Source organism: Pteropus alecto, unplaced genomic scaffold (genome assembly GCF_000325575.1).
Source record: "Pteropus alecto unplaced genomic scaffold, ASM32557v1 scaffold39, whole genome shotgun sequence".
NCBI classification, from domain to species: Eukaryota; Metazoa; Chordata; class Mammalia; order Chiroptera; family Pteropodidae; genus Pteropus; species Pteropus alecto.
The window spans coordinates 2,743,945-2,761,551 of record NW_006443568.1 but is presented as its reverse complement, the minus strand read 5'-3'; the positions used below and the strand labels follow the sequence as shown (position 1 = coordinate 2,761,551).

Below are 17,607 nucleotides of genomic sequence, written 5' to 3'. Positions count from 1 at the left end.
AAATCTAGTAGCTTCTAGATGTTTCATACGTAATAATATAATAAAAATGGTTATTTTCAAAAAGGCACAAACACTATTATTTTACTTTTATAATAAAATAAACAATAAGGTTGGGGGAAGAGACAAAAAATAAACAATAAGGATGGGCATTAATAATTTAGTAAATCAAGAGAATAATGAAATTAATCTCATCCACTTACAACCCAGGCTCCCACATTCTAGTCCTAAAAATAAGAGTACTATTACAAACCTCTTTCGCTCAAAGGCCCAATTGTTTCACAGCTGCCCTGTCCACTGTCTGAAGGACTGTCTGCTTCTTCTTGTGAAATGAGTTTTGGATCACTGACTTCTAGGTGAACCTAGAAAGTGAGAATTACTTTGTATTGACCAGCAGGTGACAGAAAGCTCTAAGTATATAATAACACATATATCATTATGGGATCATCAGGATGAAATAAGGTTAAAAATACATATATATGTATACATATGTATAATGCTTCAATGAAGGATGACACAAAAATTCATTGTTCACTTGCAAAGAATTCTATAGAACCAACTCTTCATTTTGAGTACAGTAGTCCCTACCCTTATCCACGGTTTCGCTTTCGATTACCTGCGGTTAACTGTGGTCCGAAAATATTAAATGGAAAATTCCGGAAATAATTCAACAAATAATTCACAAGTTTTATTTACTTTATTTATTTTTTTAATTCATAAGTTTTAAATTGCACATGGTTCTGAGTAGCATGATGAACTCTCATGCCATGCCACTCTGTCCCACCTAGGACATAAATCATCCCTTTGTTCAGCATATCCATGCTGTATACACTGCCCAGTTTAGTCATTTAGTAGCTGCCTGAGTTATTAGATGGCTTGTCCTGATAGTGCAGTGCCTGTGTTCAAGTAACATATTGTTATAATTGCTCTATTTTATAATTGGTGTTGTTAATCTCTTATTGTGCCTAATTTATAAGTTAAACTTTATCATAGGTATGTATGTATAGGAAAAAAGTTTTTATAGGGTTCATTACTATCTGCAGTTTCAGGCATCCACTGGGGGTCTTGGAAAGTGTACTGGGTGGATAAAATGGGGGGGGGGCCTATTGTAATGGTAAAAAAATGAAAAGAATCAATCATTTATTATGCCTTTTCTATGTGAACTGTTTCTCAGTGTATCCAAATGACATGTTAAATAACATCAGAGACGCAATCCAGATGTGGGAGACTCTGTACGACAAACTATGTGGTTTCTTTAACAATAAATTGTAAGGAAAAAAAGAGAGGGAGGGGGATCTATACACATGTACCAACAACCGTAATATGTGAACTTTCTGTGGACCTCGATTCAAACAAACTGAAAGCATATGTGTGTGTGAAAGAAATCTGCACTGACTAGATATTTAATATTAAGCAATAATTCTAAATTTTAGGTGTTGTAATAATATTGTGGTAATCTCTTTTTTGGAAAGCCCTTATTTTTCAGAGATGCAAAATGAAATGTTTACAGATGAAATAATGTCTAGAATTTGCTTCCAAGTAGTAATCTAGTGAAGGGGAAATGGGTGGGGGTATAAATGAAAGAAAATTGGCATGATTTGATAAACGTTGAAGTTAGGTGATGGTTCATTATACTAGCCTTTCTAAATTTGTATGTTTGAAAATTTCCAAACAAAACCATTTTAAAAGTCAAAGGTAAAATATTAAAGGAGAGCTAAATTAGGTCACTTGACAAGTTAGTGACCTCGCTGTCCTGGATGCCAGGTCACTGACCTCCTTGGTGTTCTCAGGGCTCTGAATCAACTTAATGAGGGGGAAAATATTAACATCTGTCATGTAATAGGGTACAAGGTCTCACCCTAAAGGCTTCTCTAACAACTATTAAATTGATTTGAATGCTTGGTACAATTATTAAAATAACCAAAGATAACATGCACTGAAGAACCACTGAGGATCATCATGTATATGCTGACGGTCCTCCCAACAATCCAAAGCAGTAAGACTATTAGTTCCATTTGTGGATCCAGAAACTAGGTAACCACACAGCTCAATACATAGTGCTGTTGTTAATCACTTTATTCTAGGCAATTTGCAGCAGTACCAGCAACGGTTAAAAGACAGGGCCAAGAACAGGGTGAGAAGAGAGGATCTCAAAAAACTCAGTAATCAACATACTATCTTAATGGAATATTTTTTAAAAAATCATGAAGTCGGCTGCCTGCTTTTTTTTTTCTCCCAATTCTGAACTCAGATCAAGTGTAGAAACCTCCATATTTATAAAGGTCAATAGTAACACTTTTTCATCATTGCTCAGAATTCATTAGCCTTTCATACACACATCTCTCCTCCACCACGAGTCTCATTCATTCAAGTCCTCACTTATCCACTGTCACCTTTACACACACACACACACACACACACACACACGCACACACACCCTTATTGTTTATACTTTTGCTTCTCAGAACTATAGAGATCATACATCAGGTAGACGGGAAGGTGTTCTGATGCTCAGATTTGGCTGTTTTCATCGCTGATCCACTTAAGAGCAGATCTCAGAGAAAGCCGCCTGTTTTATAAATATAAATAAAGTTTTGTTGGAACCAGGGCCAGGATTAGGGTGAGGTGAGAGACTAAGTCGTGCAAGCCCAGGGTCAGGTCTTGTCTTTATTTAAAAGTTTGATATTTTATTCATTATCAAGTCATGGGATTTTTTGTATTTATTAACTTTATAATGCTGCATTAAAATATTATCTCGATTACTGAGTTTTTTGGTGTTTCATTGAAGTCTGCTCCCAAGGCAAGTGTTTCACCCTAGTCCCGCCCCAGGAAAGAACACAGGACTGGAAAGAAGTCGTTTCTATGACCCATCCCGCCAGCGCCCAGCCAGCCACCACCATCCGGAAGGCCCCGAGACTGGTACTTCTCCTCTCGGGCCCCGCGCGATGACCTCTTACGAACTCCCTTAGACCCACGCCGTCCGTTTACAGAGAATCCTGCCCCGTTGCCCAGAGGCCGGGTTCGGCTTGGGCCTTCCTCTCTTTTGGGCTGCTTTAAAAAGAACTCCTACAGCAGGAAACGCGCCAAAGGGGAGGGCGGGGCAGGCTGAGGAAGGGCTGCGAGGCCGGCCGCGCGCACTGCTAAAACCCGGAGCAACACAGCCGAGGGGACCAAGGCGCGGGAATCTCAGCGTCGGAACTGGACAGCGGGATCGCGAGGCCAGGGGGTCTCTGCTGCCCGGTCCCCGAGGCTGAGACGCCGCGGTGCACTTCGGGAGCTGTAGTCTTCTCAGCCTCTGCAACCCGCTCTGTCGCGCACTACCCCTGCTCCACTCCACCCCTCGGCGCCTGACCTCCACAGCCGCGGATGGAAGCATGTACATGAACTCACCTCAGAAGCCACTTCGGCCGTCATGACTCCTGCCTCTCCAGCACTCCCCTCGGGACCAAGCAGGTCTTCAGTTCCCTCAGCCTCTGAACAGCTGCTCCCGCCGTCTCCAGCCCGGCAGCGACTTTTGAGCTTTCGCGCCTAGCCAGAGTGGAGGTCCCGCCCTCGACGATTTGCACCAATCCGGAGGAGGCTCTCGAAATTAAGCCACGCCCCAACTCCGTTCTACCAATCATGAGCGACTTCGGCTAGCCCTGCAAATATAATCCGGTTTGGGTTGGCGGGTCGCGGCTTTCCTCGTCAACCGAGCCTGGGGGTGGCTGGAGGTGTCCTGGCCTTGCAAGACTGTACCCTGAAAGTGGTGGTTTTTGACCTTTGACCCTTACCATAGCGCGACAGCTCCCATCTAGCAGTAATTTGAGGAGTAAGCCCTCCAGGCAGGAAGTGAGCTGGGAGTAAATCTCTGAGCACCAGAGGGCATCCCTGTCCCATACTAGAGTCCAGTGCCTGAGGGGATTTTCTCCAGAACCTCCATCCCTGGAGCAGTTACATCCTACCTGCTCCTTCTTGTACATGGCACTCAAACCACTGAACATCAGAAAAGAAAAGTTTTGTGAGCCGCTCAGATACTAAAGAATATCCTTGGATAACCTTTATAATTTTATGTAAGGTTAATTCAAGGATGCAGAAAACACCCACCCATCCTACTTCCAGGCTCTTTGGACAAGGCAGAAAAAAGAACAAAGGGTATAGAATAAGGCTAATTCCAGAAAATTCTAATCTCTTTTCACTGTGCTGGCTACCATCTTTTTGCCCCTTCAGGTCCATTCCCTGTCTTACCTTATCCTGCTCTGTCCAGCCAAGGCTGACTTCTTCCCACTGCATTCTTGAGCTCCCTTGCCCTCTGGCTTCAGTTGAGTCAAGCTACTGGAAGGTACTTTACAAGATTACTGTAAGGAGATCAGAGGGCACCAAAGGTCGCGGTAGTTACCATCCCCACTTCACTCCCCATGATCCTATCCACTTTTAAGGTGACCAACTTATCTCAAATTTCTCAGGTTTTATTTTATTTTATCTGTTTATTCTATTTTTAATTAATTTAATTTAATTTATTTTGTTAGGGTTCGTTGGTTTGTTTGTTTTTAAAAATTTCCCAGGTTTTAGCATTGAAATTCCCACCTCCTGGGAATCTCCTCAATCCCAGGCAAACCAGGATACTTAGTCACTCTATCCATTGGCCTCCTCTTCCAAATTTCCACCTTTAACTGGGCTCAGATAAAAGTTCTCTCCCCTCATCTTCATTTCTTCCCCTCCTCACCACTTCTCAGCCCACTTCTGCCCCCACCAACAAGTCTATCATCCATTCTCTCCTCTCACATCTCAGTATATCCACCTTTTCACCTACTTTACTATTAATTTCTACATTGATGATTCCCAGATATACATCTATAGCACTCCTCCCTCATATTTGGAGGGCTAACATTTATTAGGGGGTTACTGTGTTGCGAGAATTTTGAAAAACATTATCTTATTTAATCTTCAGAGTAACTTTGTAAGGTAAGTAATATTACTATTTCCATTTTAGCAGATGAGGAAACTTAACCATTAAAAGGCTAGTAACTGGTGGAACCAATATTCACACCCTGTTCAGTCTGATTCCAGAACTCATACTCCTCAGAAAGACCTTGCCTGAGCACCCTGTACCTTCTCCCTCTGTCTCCAGTTTTGGTTTCCCTGATAACACTTACCTCTGCCTAAAATTTTACTTTTACCTATTTGTATATTGTTTGCTCCAAGAGGACACTTTGTTTTCTTTAACACCATGTCCTTACTATCTAGAATAGTTGTTCTTAAACTTGAGCACGCATAAGAATGATCTGAAGGGGTGGTAAAAACAGAATTTCGGACCCCACTCCCAGAGTTTCTGATTCAGTATGTCTCATGTGAGGCCCAAGAATTTGTATTTCTAACAAGTTCCCAGGTGATGTTAATGTTGCTGATATGGAGACCACACTTTGAAAACAAAGGGCTTAGAACATACCTGGCTCATGGTAGGAAAGTCGATCAATATTTGTTGAACTAATTAATTTAGTCATTTGAAAACTATAGTATTCTTCTTGAACCTGCTCTTTAGAGAGCGCCTCTTCAGTCACCAGAGAAATAAAGAGAGTTCTGATCCGGACAATGGGTGGAAGGGGTATGCTAGGAAGGGAAAACCTTTTATTCTATATATTAATTTATGCCAAGCTAAAGGGAGTTTGTATTTGGAATTAGCAATCTGTATTCTCAATTTTGCTGAATGGCCCCATAATTCATCACTCACCAGTTAAGAAACTTGGGAGTCACCTTGACTTGCTCTGTCTCCTGACTCTCCAGGTTAATCGCCCAACAGGTTCTGTTTATGAAGCTGATAGATGACAAGAAGAAGAAGATCTGGAATGTTCACTTTGCAGGGACGAGCCTGAACTTGTCCTGTAAATGGCTTTGTGACCTTAGAGAACTCATTTATTGTCTCAGAGTCTTGTTTTCTCTATTTGTAATTATAAAAGATTGGATTAGATCATCAATCTCAAATGGATTTAATTGGCACAGCACCTAGAATTAAGATAATCTATAGAAAATACGTTGCAGTACTGACACTTTAATTTGGTCATATAAATTAAGAAACATTTTCACTAGTAGGATCTATTATTATAGCACCCAAATCAATATGAAAAAGCAATTCAGAGATTAGATGTCTATGAAAACATAAGCTATGAAATTTAACACTCTTAGCCCATTCCAAAATTTTATTTATATTTGCTTGCTAGAAGGCAAACAAAAGCAGATTCCAAAGGCTTACAAAAGTTTGGAGGGAAAATATTAACTAATTATATCTTTTAGTTCATCTTTTCTGCCAATCGAGAAATGCTACCGTGTTAAATTTTTAGTACTACTATTCCTCTGAAGTAGAATTTGAGAACTATTCGCTTTTCTAAAGCCCTAGGCCGCTTAATCTTCATTCCTGGAGAATCAGTGCCACCATGTGGCAGAGTGTGGTCATGTCAGTCCATGTATTACTCTACCCTAAAACCATTTTTTTAATTTAAGTATTATTCAGAGTTGTTTAAACTTTCCTTTGAAATAATTGCATCTCCCAGAATCTGTTTTAAAAAATGTATACTGTAATTCCATAGTTATTAAAGCTTCTCTTGAAGAGTGTCCTGCTCAAAGGTCAAGACTGTTTTTCTTGCTTAATGTTGTATCCCCTGACCTTTAAAAATGGCACAAGACCTGACACATAGCAAGTGCTTAATAAATAATTGTGGAATAAATTATTAAAATACCATGGCCTAAAAAACAAAACCCAAAAATACCAGGGCCTTTTGCCAAGGCAAGACAGCACACACACCATCAATGTTTTGTTTGCAGAAGCTTCTTTACCGCAACTTTTAGCAACCTAAAGTATCTATAAAATATTCATCCACTCATTCAACAAATCTTGAGCACCTATTTTAAGCCAATGCTAGACACGGAGAATATAAAGATAAAACACAGTCTTGTTCTCAGAGATATTTTCATTGTTGACTGGAGACAGGCAAGCAAACAAGCTTGTATAATAGTGGAAGTGTGTAAAAGTAGCTGTGGAGCCGTGAGAGAGAGGCAACTGACTTTGTCTGGGGTAAGTCAAAGGGAAATGACTCTGAACTGAGTTTCCAAGATGGATTGGAGTTCTCCAGGCTGGTACAGGAAGGAGAAGGCATTCCAGGTATGTGCAGGGGCTTGATAAAGCATGTTGTGTTTGGGGAACTGAAAGTAGGTCAGAAGGACTAGAGTACAGGGTGTGTTTGTGTGGCGGGGGGGTGGGCGAGGGGGTGGCCTAAACAAAGTCTGAAAGTTAAACAGGGAAGAAAAAGTCTAGAATGCTATGCTTAGAGTTTAGTTTTTAGACAGTATAAACTGGGCAGCTGGGGGGTGGGAGAGTTGTTAAGAAAGAGAGCAACATGGTTAGATACATGTTTGGAAAAGATTATTCTGGCAGCATCTAAAGGATGGATTGGAAGGGGATTAGACTGGAGGCAGGAAGACCAGTTGTCTATGTGGGAGATTATAAGGACCTGAATTAGGTCAATGATAGTAGCAATGGAGAGGAGATGGACTGGAGAAAAGAGGCAAAACTGACAGGGCTTGTAGGATGACTAACCTTGAGGGGCAAGAGACATTGGAGACAGAGTGACTGCATGACAGTCAGGTTTCTGGATTGGTGAGTGACAGATGATGGTGCCATTCACCAATATGAGAATATAGGTCACTAATTCCAAATATAGATTCACTTAAGCTTGGTACAGTTAATATGTAGAATAAAAAGTTTTCCCTTTCTAGCTCATCCCTGTCTACCCATTGTGCAAACTGGAGTGCTCGCGTTCTCTCGCTCTCTCGCTCTCTCTCTCTCTCTCTCTCTCTCTCTCTCTCTCTCTCTCTCTCATTATCTCTCTCAGCTTTTCTGGTGACTGAAGAGTTTTTCCCCAAACGCAGGCTCATCTCTCCATTCCATTTCTGACTGCAATTCATGCAGCAACCAAAAACCTTAATTAAGTAGCTTTTTGTATTCTATTCATATATTTTCTCTTTAATGCCCTTTTTCTTTCTGGCTACCTACCCAGGAAAAATGTATAAGAGAAATTCTTCTGCCCTACTTTATTCAATTTTTTTCCTCAGGCTTTTTGATTCAGGTTTTGTAAAAACTCAAACGTTTTCATGACCCAACCTTTGCCTAAAGCCTTGGTGGTGCCAGTGGTGTTTATTTAGACATTAGCATCCCCAGGACTTGGTCAATTATATCTCAGTCACATATGCCTCAACCAGTCTAGGGAGACTGTACCTGTGTATGTATGTTTTGGGGAAGGTGATTCTATCACAGAACAAAGGGGATCTGCTCCACTCCTACTTTATATTAAATCTTGTATTGCATGTTAATGCCTGACCCCCTTGAAAACAGGCCAGATAAATCAACAGTACCTAGAAGGGCAGAATATTATAGGAATATAGTAACTCCTTCAAGCACAATATAGTTAGAGTAGGGGAAGGAACACTTCCTAAGACAGGAGGTGGTACTTGATAGACAAAACAATATTGTCCTCACTGTAGGCCCCAAGAATGGTTTTACCAGTGGTATTCAGCCAGTGGATATATCATGATTGTCATAATGACCCAGCCTCTACTGGAATTTAGTGGGTAGGGCCAAGGTTGCTAAATGTCAGTGAGAAACACTGAAATGAGCAAAGAGAAAGGAGAGTATTTTAGGCAGGGAAAATGGAACAGGAACGGAGACACGAATGATGGTAAGATTTTCAGGGAATTGTTCAACTAGTGACTTTGTAATGATGGAACAGAAGGTTGGGAATAAGATGTCAAGGTTGTTGAGTTAAGTTCAACTTAATAAGTATCTATGGATTGTCTCTTTGGAGCCTGAATATCTGCTAGATACATGGGATATACAGAGAAAAAAGACAGGTACCCCCCTTTGAGAATAAAAAACATATACAAATAAATAAATTACAGAGCAGATTTTGATGAGTATTACCGGAAAGATATAAGATCTATGCTCTGGAAACAAGATTACAGCAGACTCTGAATATAAAGCATGGAACTTTAGACATGATATAATACAATCATTTGTTCATTTTACAAACCTTTATTGAGCATTATGATAGATTGTTTGAATAATCACAGCTCTCTGTGTCCTCTCCCTTTTTCAGTATAATTTTGCTATACCTCCTATATAATTCCCAGTCTCTTAAATCTGGGCTGTCCTTGTTACAGTGTCCTTGCACTGATCAAATGAAAAGTAATAGTGTGTGTTTTTATATATGTGTGTGTGTGTGTGTGTATACATACATACATACATACATACATACATACATACATACAGCTTCTGAGGCTAAGCCTTAAGGAGCTTTGCAGCTTCCCCTTCATTATCTTAGAACATTGATGTCACCATTTAATAAACCCAAGGTATCTCGTTAAATGGTCCATACACAGGAGAATCAAAGTATTTCCGTCAACAGCTACCTGCTAGACTTGACTATCTTGGACTATCTAGCCCCACTGGATCTCCAAGGGAATGCAGCCATGTGAATACCAAAGGTGAAAGCTAGAGGAAAATTGGCCAACTAAGCCTAGCTAAATTACAGAACTGTGGGTAAATAAACAAGCTACTGCATTTTAGTATGGTTTGTTATGCCACAAGAGATCATTGAAACAAGCTACTACCATGGATTAGGCAGGGAGGATATAGTTTTAAACAAAGTTTCTACTCGTATGAAGATTATAGTCTAGTAGCAGAAGATAGAAAATAAATAAGTAAATAAATATGTAATGCCAGGTAGTGACAAATGTTTTCAAGAAAAATATCAGATGTTAAGGGGTTAGAGGGTAGACCCCAAATAGCCAAACAATGTTGAGAAGGAAGAACAAAGCTGGGAGCATAACACTCTCTGATTTCAAACTATATCATAAAGCTACAATAATCAAACCAATATGGTTTGGCATAAAAACAGACACATAGATCAGTGGAACAGAGTAGAGCCCATGTATACAGGGTCAATTAACTTACAGCGAAGGAGCTAAGAATATACAATGAGAGAAAGAACAATCTCTTCAATAAATGGTGTTGGGAAAACTGGTCAGCTACATATAAAAAAATGAAAATGTGCCACTATATACCATACCAAAAAAATTAACTCAAAATGGATCTAAGACTTAAACATGAGACATGAAACCATAAAATTCCTAGAAGAGAATAGGCAGTAAGCTCCTTGACACCAGTTTTGGTGACGCTTTTTGGGATCTGACACCTAAAAGGCAACAAAAGCAAAAATAAATAATGGGGGATACATCAAGCTTTCTGCAAACTTTCCTTTCTGCATAGTAAAGGAAACCGACAAAATGAAAAGCCAACCTACTTAATGGGAGAAAATATTTGCAAATCATGTGTCTGATAAGGAGTTAATATCCAGAATATACAAAGAACTCATACAACTATATAGCACCAAAAATATCCAATTAAAAAATGGACAAAGAAACTGAATAGACGTTTTTCCAAAGAAGACATACAGATGGCCAAGTACATGAAAAGTTGCTCAACATCACTAATCATCAGGAAAATGCAAATCAAAACCACAATAACAGATCACCTCACACCTGCTAGAATGGTTTTCATCATTAGACAAGAGATAGCAGGTGCTGGCAAGGATGTGGAAAAAGGGACCCCTTCTGTACTGTTGGTGGGAATGTAAATTGGTGCAGCCACTATGAAAAACAATATGGAGGTTTTTCAAAAAAATTAAAAATGAAATTATCATATGATCCAGCAATTCCACTTTGGGTATTTCTCTGAAGAAAATGTTTATTGCAATAGGCAATAGGCAAGATATTGAAACAACCTAAGTATCCATCAATAGATGAATGGAAAAAGATGTGATATATATATGTATGTGTATATACGTGTGTATACAGAAGATGCAACATATATTATTTAGCCATAAAAAGAATGAAATCTTACCATTTACAACAATAGAGATGGACCCTGAGGGCATTATGCTAAATGAAATAAATCAGACAGAAAGATAAATACCACATGATTTTACTTAAGTGTGGAATCTAAAAACAAACTGAGTTCATAGATATAGAGAATAGATTGGTGGTTGCCAGAGGCCATGGGTGGAGGGTGGGCAAAATGGGTGAAAGGAGTCAAAGGTACAATCTTCCAGTTATAAAATAAGTCATGGGAATGTAATGTACAGCATTGTCACTATAGTTAATAATACTGTATTTCATATTTCAAAGTTGCTAAAATTATATCTTAAAAGTTCTCATCACAAGAAAAATAATTCTGTAATCATGTATGGTGACAGATGTTACCTAGACTTACTGTGGTGATCATTACGTGATACATACAAATATTGAATCATTATGTTATATGCCTGAAACTAATAAAATGTTTTATGTCAATTTTACTTCAATAATTTTTTAAATGTTTATTTAAAAAAGGAGGTTTAGAGGATGACAGGTGTGATTGGGGGCTAAGGAGAAGAGCTGCTATTTTAGAAAGATAAATCCTTTGAAGAAAATATTAGAATTTTCTAAAATAAAAAGTTTTCATGCTTGATGACTCTCTAGCAACTATCAGCACATTTGTTTATGATCCTAACCCAGATCTTTCTAATTATATTAAAATCCATTTATAGGATCATGGAAGAAACTTTAGAAGTCAGCTCATCCTATCTCCTCACATAAAGCAAACTAAACCTCAGAGAAGGTGTTGTTTTCTGTAATTTACTTATATTAAATATTCTATTATATTATATGAAATTATATATGTTAAACATGTGATATATGTTAAAATATTTCAGTCTAGAAAGTTTAATATATGTGTGTGTTAACTAATTTTAGAGTAAACCTTGGAGGCTATAAGTTAACATTTGAATTACCCTAATAAGAAATATACACTCTACGAGTGGTTAGCTAATATCTGAGAAATTCTAATCAATGGTCCATATTCCAATAACAGTTACAATGAGAATATCAACTATCTTTATCTCCATCAACAATAGAAGGCTGTAAATTATGGTTAGATGTTAGCTATGGTTTTTCATGAGTGAAATGGGTGGTGTCAAGATGTGTAATTTAGCTAGAAGTGTTGTATTGTACAGGCACCTCCACCCTTGCCTGACTAAGATATAAGAATCTAATGAGCCCAGTAATGAGCTAGAACTTATTAGGTCTTTTTCTCCTCATTTAGTGATTCTGTTACCTGATTCTATTACCTGATTTTGACTAGCAGGTTAGATGAATCCTTCTGCTAGCGCATCTTATTTACCCAAAGTAAATCCTTTCATGTAAAGTGCTTGGCAAAGTGTCTAAAAGATCAAGAGCTGGGACTTCATTGCGCTTACAAGTTGTATGACTGGTTTTGCCTGCTTGTTAGTAAATATTTGAGCATGTGGCAGATTTCATGTGAGACTTGCTTTCATTTTAACACACCACTTGGTAGTACGGTTTGGGAAAGGAACTTACTGTTGGAGACTACTAATATCTGCCCCTCACCCCTGCAATAACAACGACCGAAAAAAAACACTCAATAATTAAGTAAATATTTATTAATATAATAAAATTAACAAATGAGCAAGTTATCTTGGGTCCAAATCATTTGGACCCACATTCCCAAAGAGAAGCCAACCAATGTTGAGCTGAGGTGGACAAAGCAGTATTTTAGGAAGTTAGCTTGCTGCAGCCTGGAGAATAGGTTGAGAAGAGAAACACTGGAGATAGGAACACCAGTGAGGAGATGGTTGCTAGAGCCCAGGTGAGGCAAGAGTCAGAGGTGCAGCATGGTGCAATGGAACAAGTCTGGGCACTGGCATCAGAGAGATCTATTTATCAGTCATGTGACTGTGGGGAAGTCACCTCTCATCTCTGATTCAATTTTTCCCAAACAAAATAATGATTAAATGAAATGATATATGTTAAGACCTCTAACTCACTGATTGGTAATAGGCACTAAATAAGTGCTCATTACTTTCACCACTATTAAACTATAAGATGGAATGCTAGACGGGATAAAGAAAGAGGGGTCTAAGCCTAAGCAAGGGCTTAACCTCTTCCTGTCAACAACATTAGAAGCAAAATTTGGGCTATAATTTGCTAGAATTCTCTTGCTTTTCTTGCTTGACAAGATCGTTTCAAATCAAACTTTTGCTAAGCAGAGCACTGAGTTATATTCAAAGAACAAAGACGGTTTTAAAAAAATAAAGATGTCATCTGTCTTCAAGGAGCTTCCAGCCCATATTCTTTTTCTATCTCTTAATACTTCGGTTTTCCCATTCTGAGCTACCTCTAGTTTTCCAAATACTATGACATTAGATTCAACTGTTTTGTTTTTGTTTTTGTTTTTTTTTAGGCAAGGCAGCCCTTGCTTGACCTCATAGATGGCAAGGACCTTGTCAGTTTACAATCCCTTATTTTTTTACTTTTTAAGCCTACCGCACCTGGTCTTCCTAAGTGGTCTCCCATCCAAGTACCAACTGTTATTTTTGAGAAGCAACTGATATGCTAGGTGCTAGATTAGACCCTCTTATACATTATTTAATCAATATAACAAATCTCCAAGATTGGTACTATTATAATCCCCATTTTTATACATGGAAACTAAAACCCAAGAAGGAAAGGCACACACAGCTGATTAGCAGTTTGGCTAGGATTTAGATCTAGGCTTCCTAACTCAAAGTCCAGTGCTCTTCCCACTGCTCCAGGATATTTCTTTTCTGTACTTACAGATGCATGACCTTGTTACCGTATTAAAAGATATATCGACTCTGTTAGAAATGCCAAGTTTCTAGGAGGCCGTTAGATGTGAGTTTCCAATATAAGGATATGTATTTGATTGATAAGTCCAGACACTACCTGTAATACTTGGGAAAATCACCAAATGAAATGTCTGGCATAGCAGTGCTATAATTTTTCCTTCTTATGGAAGCAAATGAGATTTATACATTATGACCATGAATCGAGGTATGGCTATCATAGCCTATCTTCAAATAATATACTCTTTTATCAATAATGTAAGAAAACTTGCAAGAGTATAATTTCATTTACTCACCTGTGCCCTTTGAATTTTCATTATAAATTTATAAATCACAATACAAATTACAATACGTTATATACACATATAACATGTATACGTAATTGTAATTAGAGATGATTTTTGAAAAAGTATTTTATATTTAATTCAGATATTTACCATTTCTGGTGCTCTTCATTTCTTCTTGCAAATCTAAATTTTCACCTGGTGTTATTTCCCATTAGCTTTTAGAATTTTTTAAGCATTTCTTGTTAATGTAATTCTGCCTGGAACAAATTCTCTCAGCTTTTGTCTATCTGAAAATTTTATTTCATCTTCATTTTTTTAAGGATATTTTTGTTTTTTTCTCCTATCAATTTAAAAGTGTCGTCCATTCTCTGGTCTCCATTTCTGATGTCATTTATTCCTTATATCATTGCTCTCCTGTATACAAGATGTCTATTTCTCTGGCTGCTTTTTAAATGTTGTCTTTATCTTTGGTTTTCAGTAGTTTGACTAGGATATGTCTAGGTGTGGTTTTATATGTATTTATTCTACTTGGGACTTACAAGATTACAGTATACTTCTTGGATCTGTGCATTTTATCTTTTATCTATTTTAGAAAACTCAGCTATTATCGAATATTCTATTGTTGATTTTCTCTTTCTGGAATTCTAATTACACATATGTTAGAACATTTAATATTGTCTCAGTTCTTGGACATTCTGTTCCATACTTTCCACTCTTTTTTTTTTCCTCCTTGTATTTTAATTTGGATAATTTATACTGACCTGTCTTCAAGCAGTTGATTCCTACCTCTGCTGCGTTCGGTCTGCTGTAAAGCCCATTGAAAAACATTCTTCATTTCCTATATTTTATTTTTCATTTCTAGCACCTCCATTTGGTTCTTTTTTTATAGTTCCCACCTCTCTGCTGAAATTCCCTATCTGTTCATGCGTTTGTTTTATCCACCTTTTCCAGTAGAACTTTTACATATTTATCATAGCTATTTTAAAGAGTTTGATCATTTTAAATCCGAGCTATCACTTCATCTGCTTCTCGCACTATTTCCACTCATATGTTTCATAATTTTTAATTATACATGTTTGTGTAAAAGAACCATTGAAACTAACGTAAATAGAAAAGGGCAAACCCCTTTTTGTCAGGTCGCTAGTGTGAGGGAGATTAGTCAATCTACCTTGTAGTTCAGCTGGGTCTGAGCTTTGTTGCAGCTCGTTAGATTCAGTTCATTACTGGTTTCAAATGTTTTGAGGGCGGCTCGGGACTTTCCCTTCACCAGGGTTGAATTCTGAACATCAGCAATATTCTAGTGAACTCTTTATGCTTTAAGCCGGTTCCCAGATTTTTGAACTGTGAAAGATCTCATTCTACTGTACAGTTTAGCTAGATTTTGGGGTTGCTGGAGATTTAGTCTCTTGCCTGATTTCTATGCCTTGGGAAATCTTTCTCCATCTTGCTGCCTTGTCTCCAGCTTTTGCAAGATGGCTGTGGTATCCTTGGTTAAGGCAGGCAATGCCCCTGCTCACTCCCTCTTTTTTTAATGGATGCATCCACAAATATATTAAGAAAAGACTTTCCCCTTTATATCCCAAATTTAAAAAAAAAAAGGAAATTGTAATTAAATTTCACTGTGGGCCCACAAACTCAGCCCCTGGAGAAATAATGAAAATGATCACAGTGACCTTTTCCTCTTGTTGGAACTGCAACTCACACCAAGTGCTTAACTACCTAAAGACTCTGATGTAAGATTGCAGACATCCACCCCAATTATAGAGAAACAATACCACCTCGGTGTCCAGGATTATTCAGATGGTTGAAAAATTCTATTTTTAAACAAAAGGTTAAAATCATTGAGGCTACCATCAAGATATGGTCTGGGTATTAAATATAATAAGAAATAAATAGTATGGAAAGATTTTTATTGGTTTATGAGGCTTGGTATACTAAAATTTTCATCTAGCAAGTTAAAGAAAGCAAAATATGATCTAGCCCTAAAAAGAGAGGCAGCATAAACCTAGTGATTAAGCATCTGGGCTCTGGAATTAGAATGCCAAGATTCAATTCCCTTCATTTTAGCCTTGTATTTAACTCCTTTGTGCCTTAGTTTCTTTAGTGATAAATTAGAGATAATGGTAGTACTTACCTCATAGGGTTGCTGAGGATTATGTGGTTAATATATAATTGTTTGTAAGTTAGTATAAAATAGTACTGATTCATAACAAACATTATAAAAATGTTTTCAGTCTTTATTAGCACAAACTTTGGCAGATTCAGAAACACCAGGATGTATGGACAATAATACAAATTAAAATTTGTGGTCCAAATTACCCCTACCCACTCCATTTACATACTCTCAGCCAAAAGTTTCCAAATAATTTTCCCATATGACTTGGAGATTCCTTTTCATAACTACCATCCTTTTGGGACTTAATACAGTTGTGCATATATCCTCCTGTGTGGATATCATAGATACATAAGGCTTGACGACAAGGAGGAGTCAACCTGAGTTGGCAAGTAGGAAATGCCTCCACAGTCAGGTAGCTGGAAAATGGACGGATGAACTAGGCAGAAAAATGTCTGGCCCAACTCTAGCCTCTGGGAAAAAGAAAACAAGATACTTTGGAAGATCAGAATTACCAAGAACTCTAAGGAATGTGGCTTCTCAAGGGAAGGACTCGTATCTTTCCTAAAATTCTGGTCTCAGTATCTAGAAAATTGCTATTCATTCGATAATCTCAAAATACCGTTGTTGAGGAGAAAAAAAAAATGGTAGTTTGAACACATATGTTTATATCTGTTCTCCTTTTTGGAGCCCCACAAAAATAAGAGCAAGTGAATAAATCCAGAATAAACCCACGAGGATAAAGAGAGTAGGAGACATCAGAGGATGAAAAGATGGAAAGCCAAGTGGGAAAAATTAGCAGGGCTGAGAAAGCTGCATACAAAGTGTCTGCAGAGGTGGTGCTAATGAGAAGCAAGCCATTTCCTGCCAAAGAACTCCAGCTAAGCTCAAGTACTAGAGGACCCAGAAATCCAAGAAGAAAGACCCCAGGAGGAGAACAGGAGTCTCTACAACCTTGCCCCTGTCAGATGATTATTCCTCCCTGACAGGAGTCTAGAGGTTTAGTCTATGGAGCAATTGAATCAGAGAGATACCTTACTAGAAAAAGAGGGATTCATTGTCTACCTACTGAACGAAGAGAAAACACTCTTCTCTATTTACTCTCACCCCATCCCCCACAGTCTCCTTAGTTGGTGGGTAGGCTATTCCCTCAGTAGGCATTCAAACAGAGAATTTTTCTCTGGAGAAATTGAACAGCCTCAGAAAAATGACCTAAAATTGTAGCTCCTATTATGAAAGCCACCACGTGACAAACCACACATGGATCCAGAATTCAAGTCAGCCTTTTAATACCTGACTCTTCTACATGAATGGACCAAAAGGGTCACCAGACATTTGATGAAAGCCTCCAAAATAAACGAAGGAGAATAAAACAAACAAAAAGAAGGGACTAATATAACACCTGCCTCCCTTAGTTTCTGGGATTTCACACACTCTTCTTTTCCTCCTACATCATTGCCCAGTCCTTCTCAATCTTCTT

At 38.2% G+C, this 17,607-nt stretch overlaps 1 protein-coding gene and 2 non-coding genes across 6 annotated transcripts in view; all 3 read right to left on the bottom strand.

Moving 5' to 3' along the window:
* The window catches only part of CLSPN (claspin), a 21,713-nt gene extending 18,178 nt beyond the window's left edge, over window positions 1–3,535 (bottom strand). For 3 of the 4 annotated variants that reach the window (XM_025041409.1, XM_025041410.1, XM_025041411.1), the window contains exons 1-2: window positions 3,388–3,535; window positions 251–359 (exon numbers count right to left, since the gene is read on the bottom strand). In XM_025041409.1, the coding sequence (XP_024897177.1) occupies window positions 251–359; window positions 3,388–3,411 (133 nt within the window). In that variant the 5' untranslated portion in view covers window positions 3,412–3,535. Of the gene's footprint in view, window positions 1–250; window positions 360–2,947; window positions 3,080–3,387 lie in introns of those variants that run through there. The other variant, XM_025041412.1, reaches the window with a different exon arrangement.
* On the bottom strand, window positions 2,240–2,309 carry LOC112473068. Its single transcript, XR_003043900.1, has one exon. It is a non-coding gene; the product is annotated as a small nucleolar RNA U2-30 (small nucleolar RNA).
* Window positions 2,457–2,536, bottom strand: LOC112473069. Its single transcript, XR_003043901.1, has one exon. It is a non-coding gene; the product is annotated as a small nucleolar RNA U2-19 (small nucleolar RNA).
* Window positions 3,536–17,607: the final 14,072 nt, after the last annotated feature.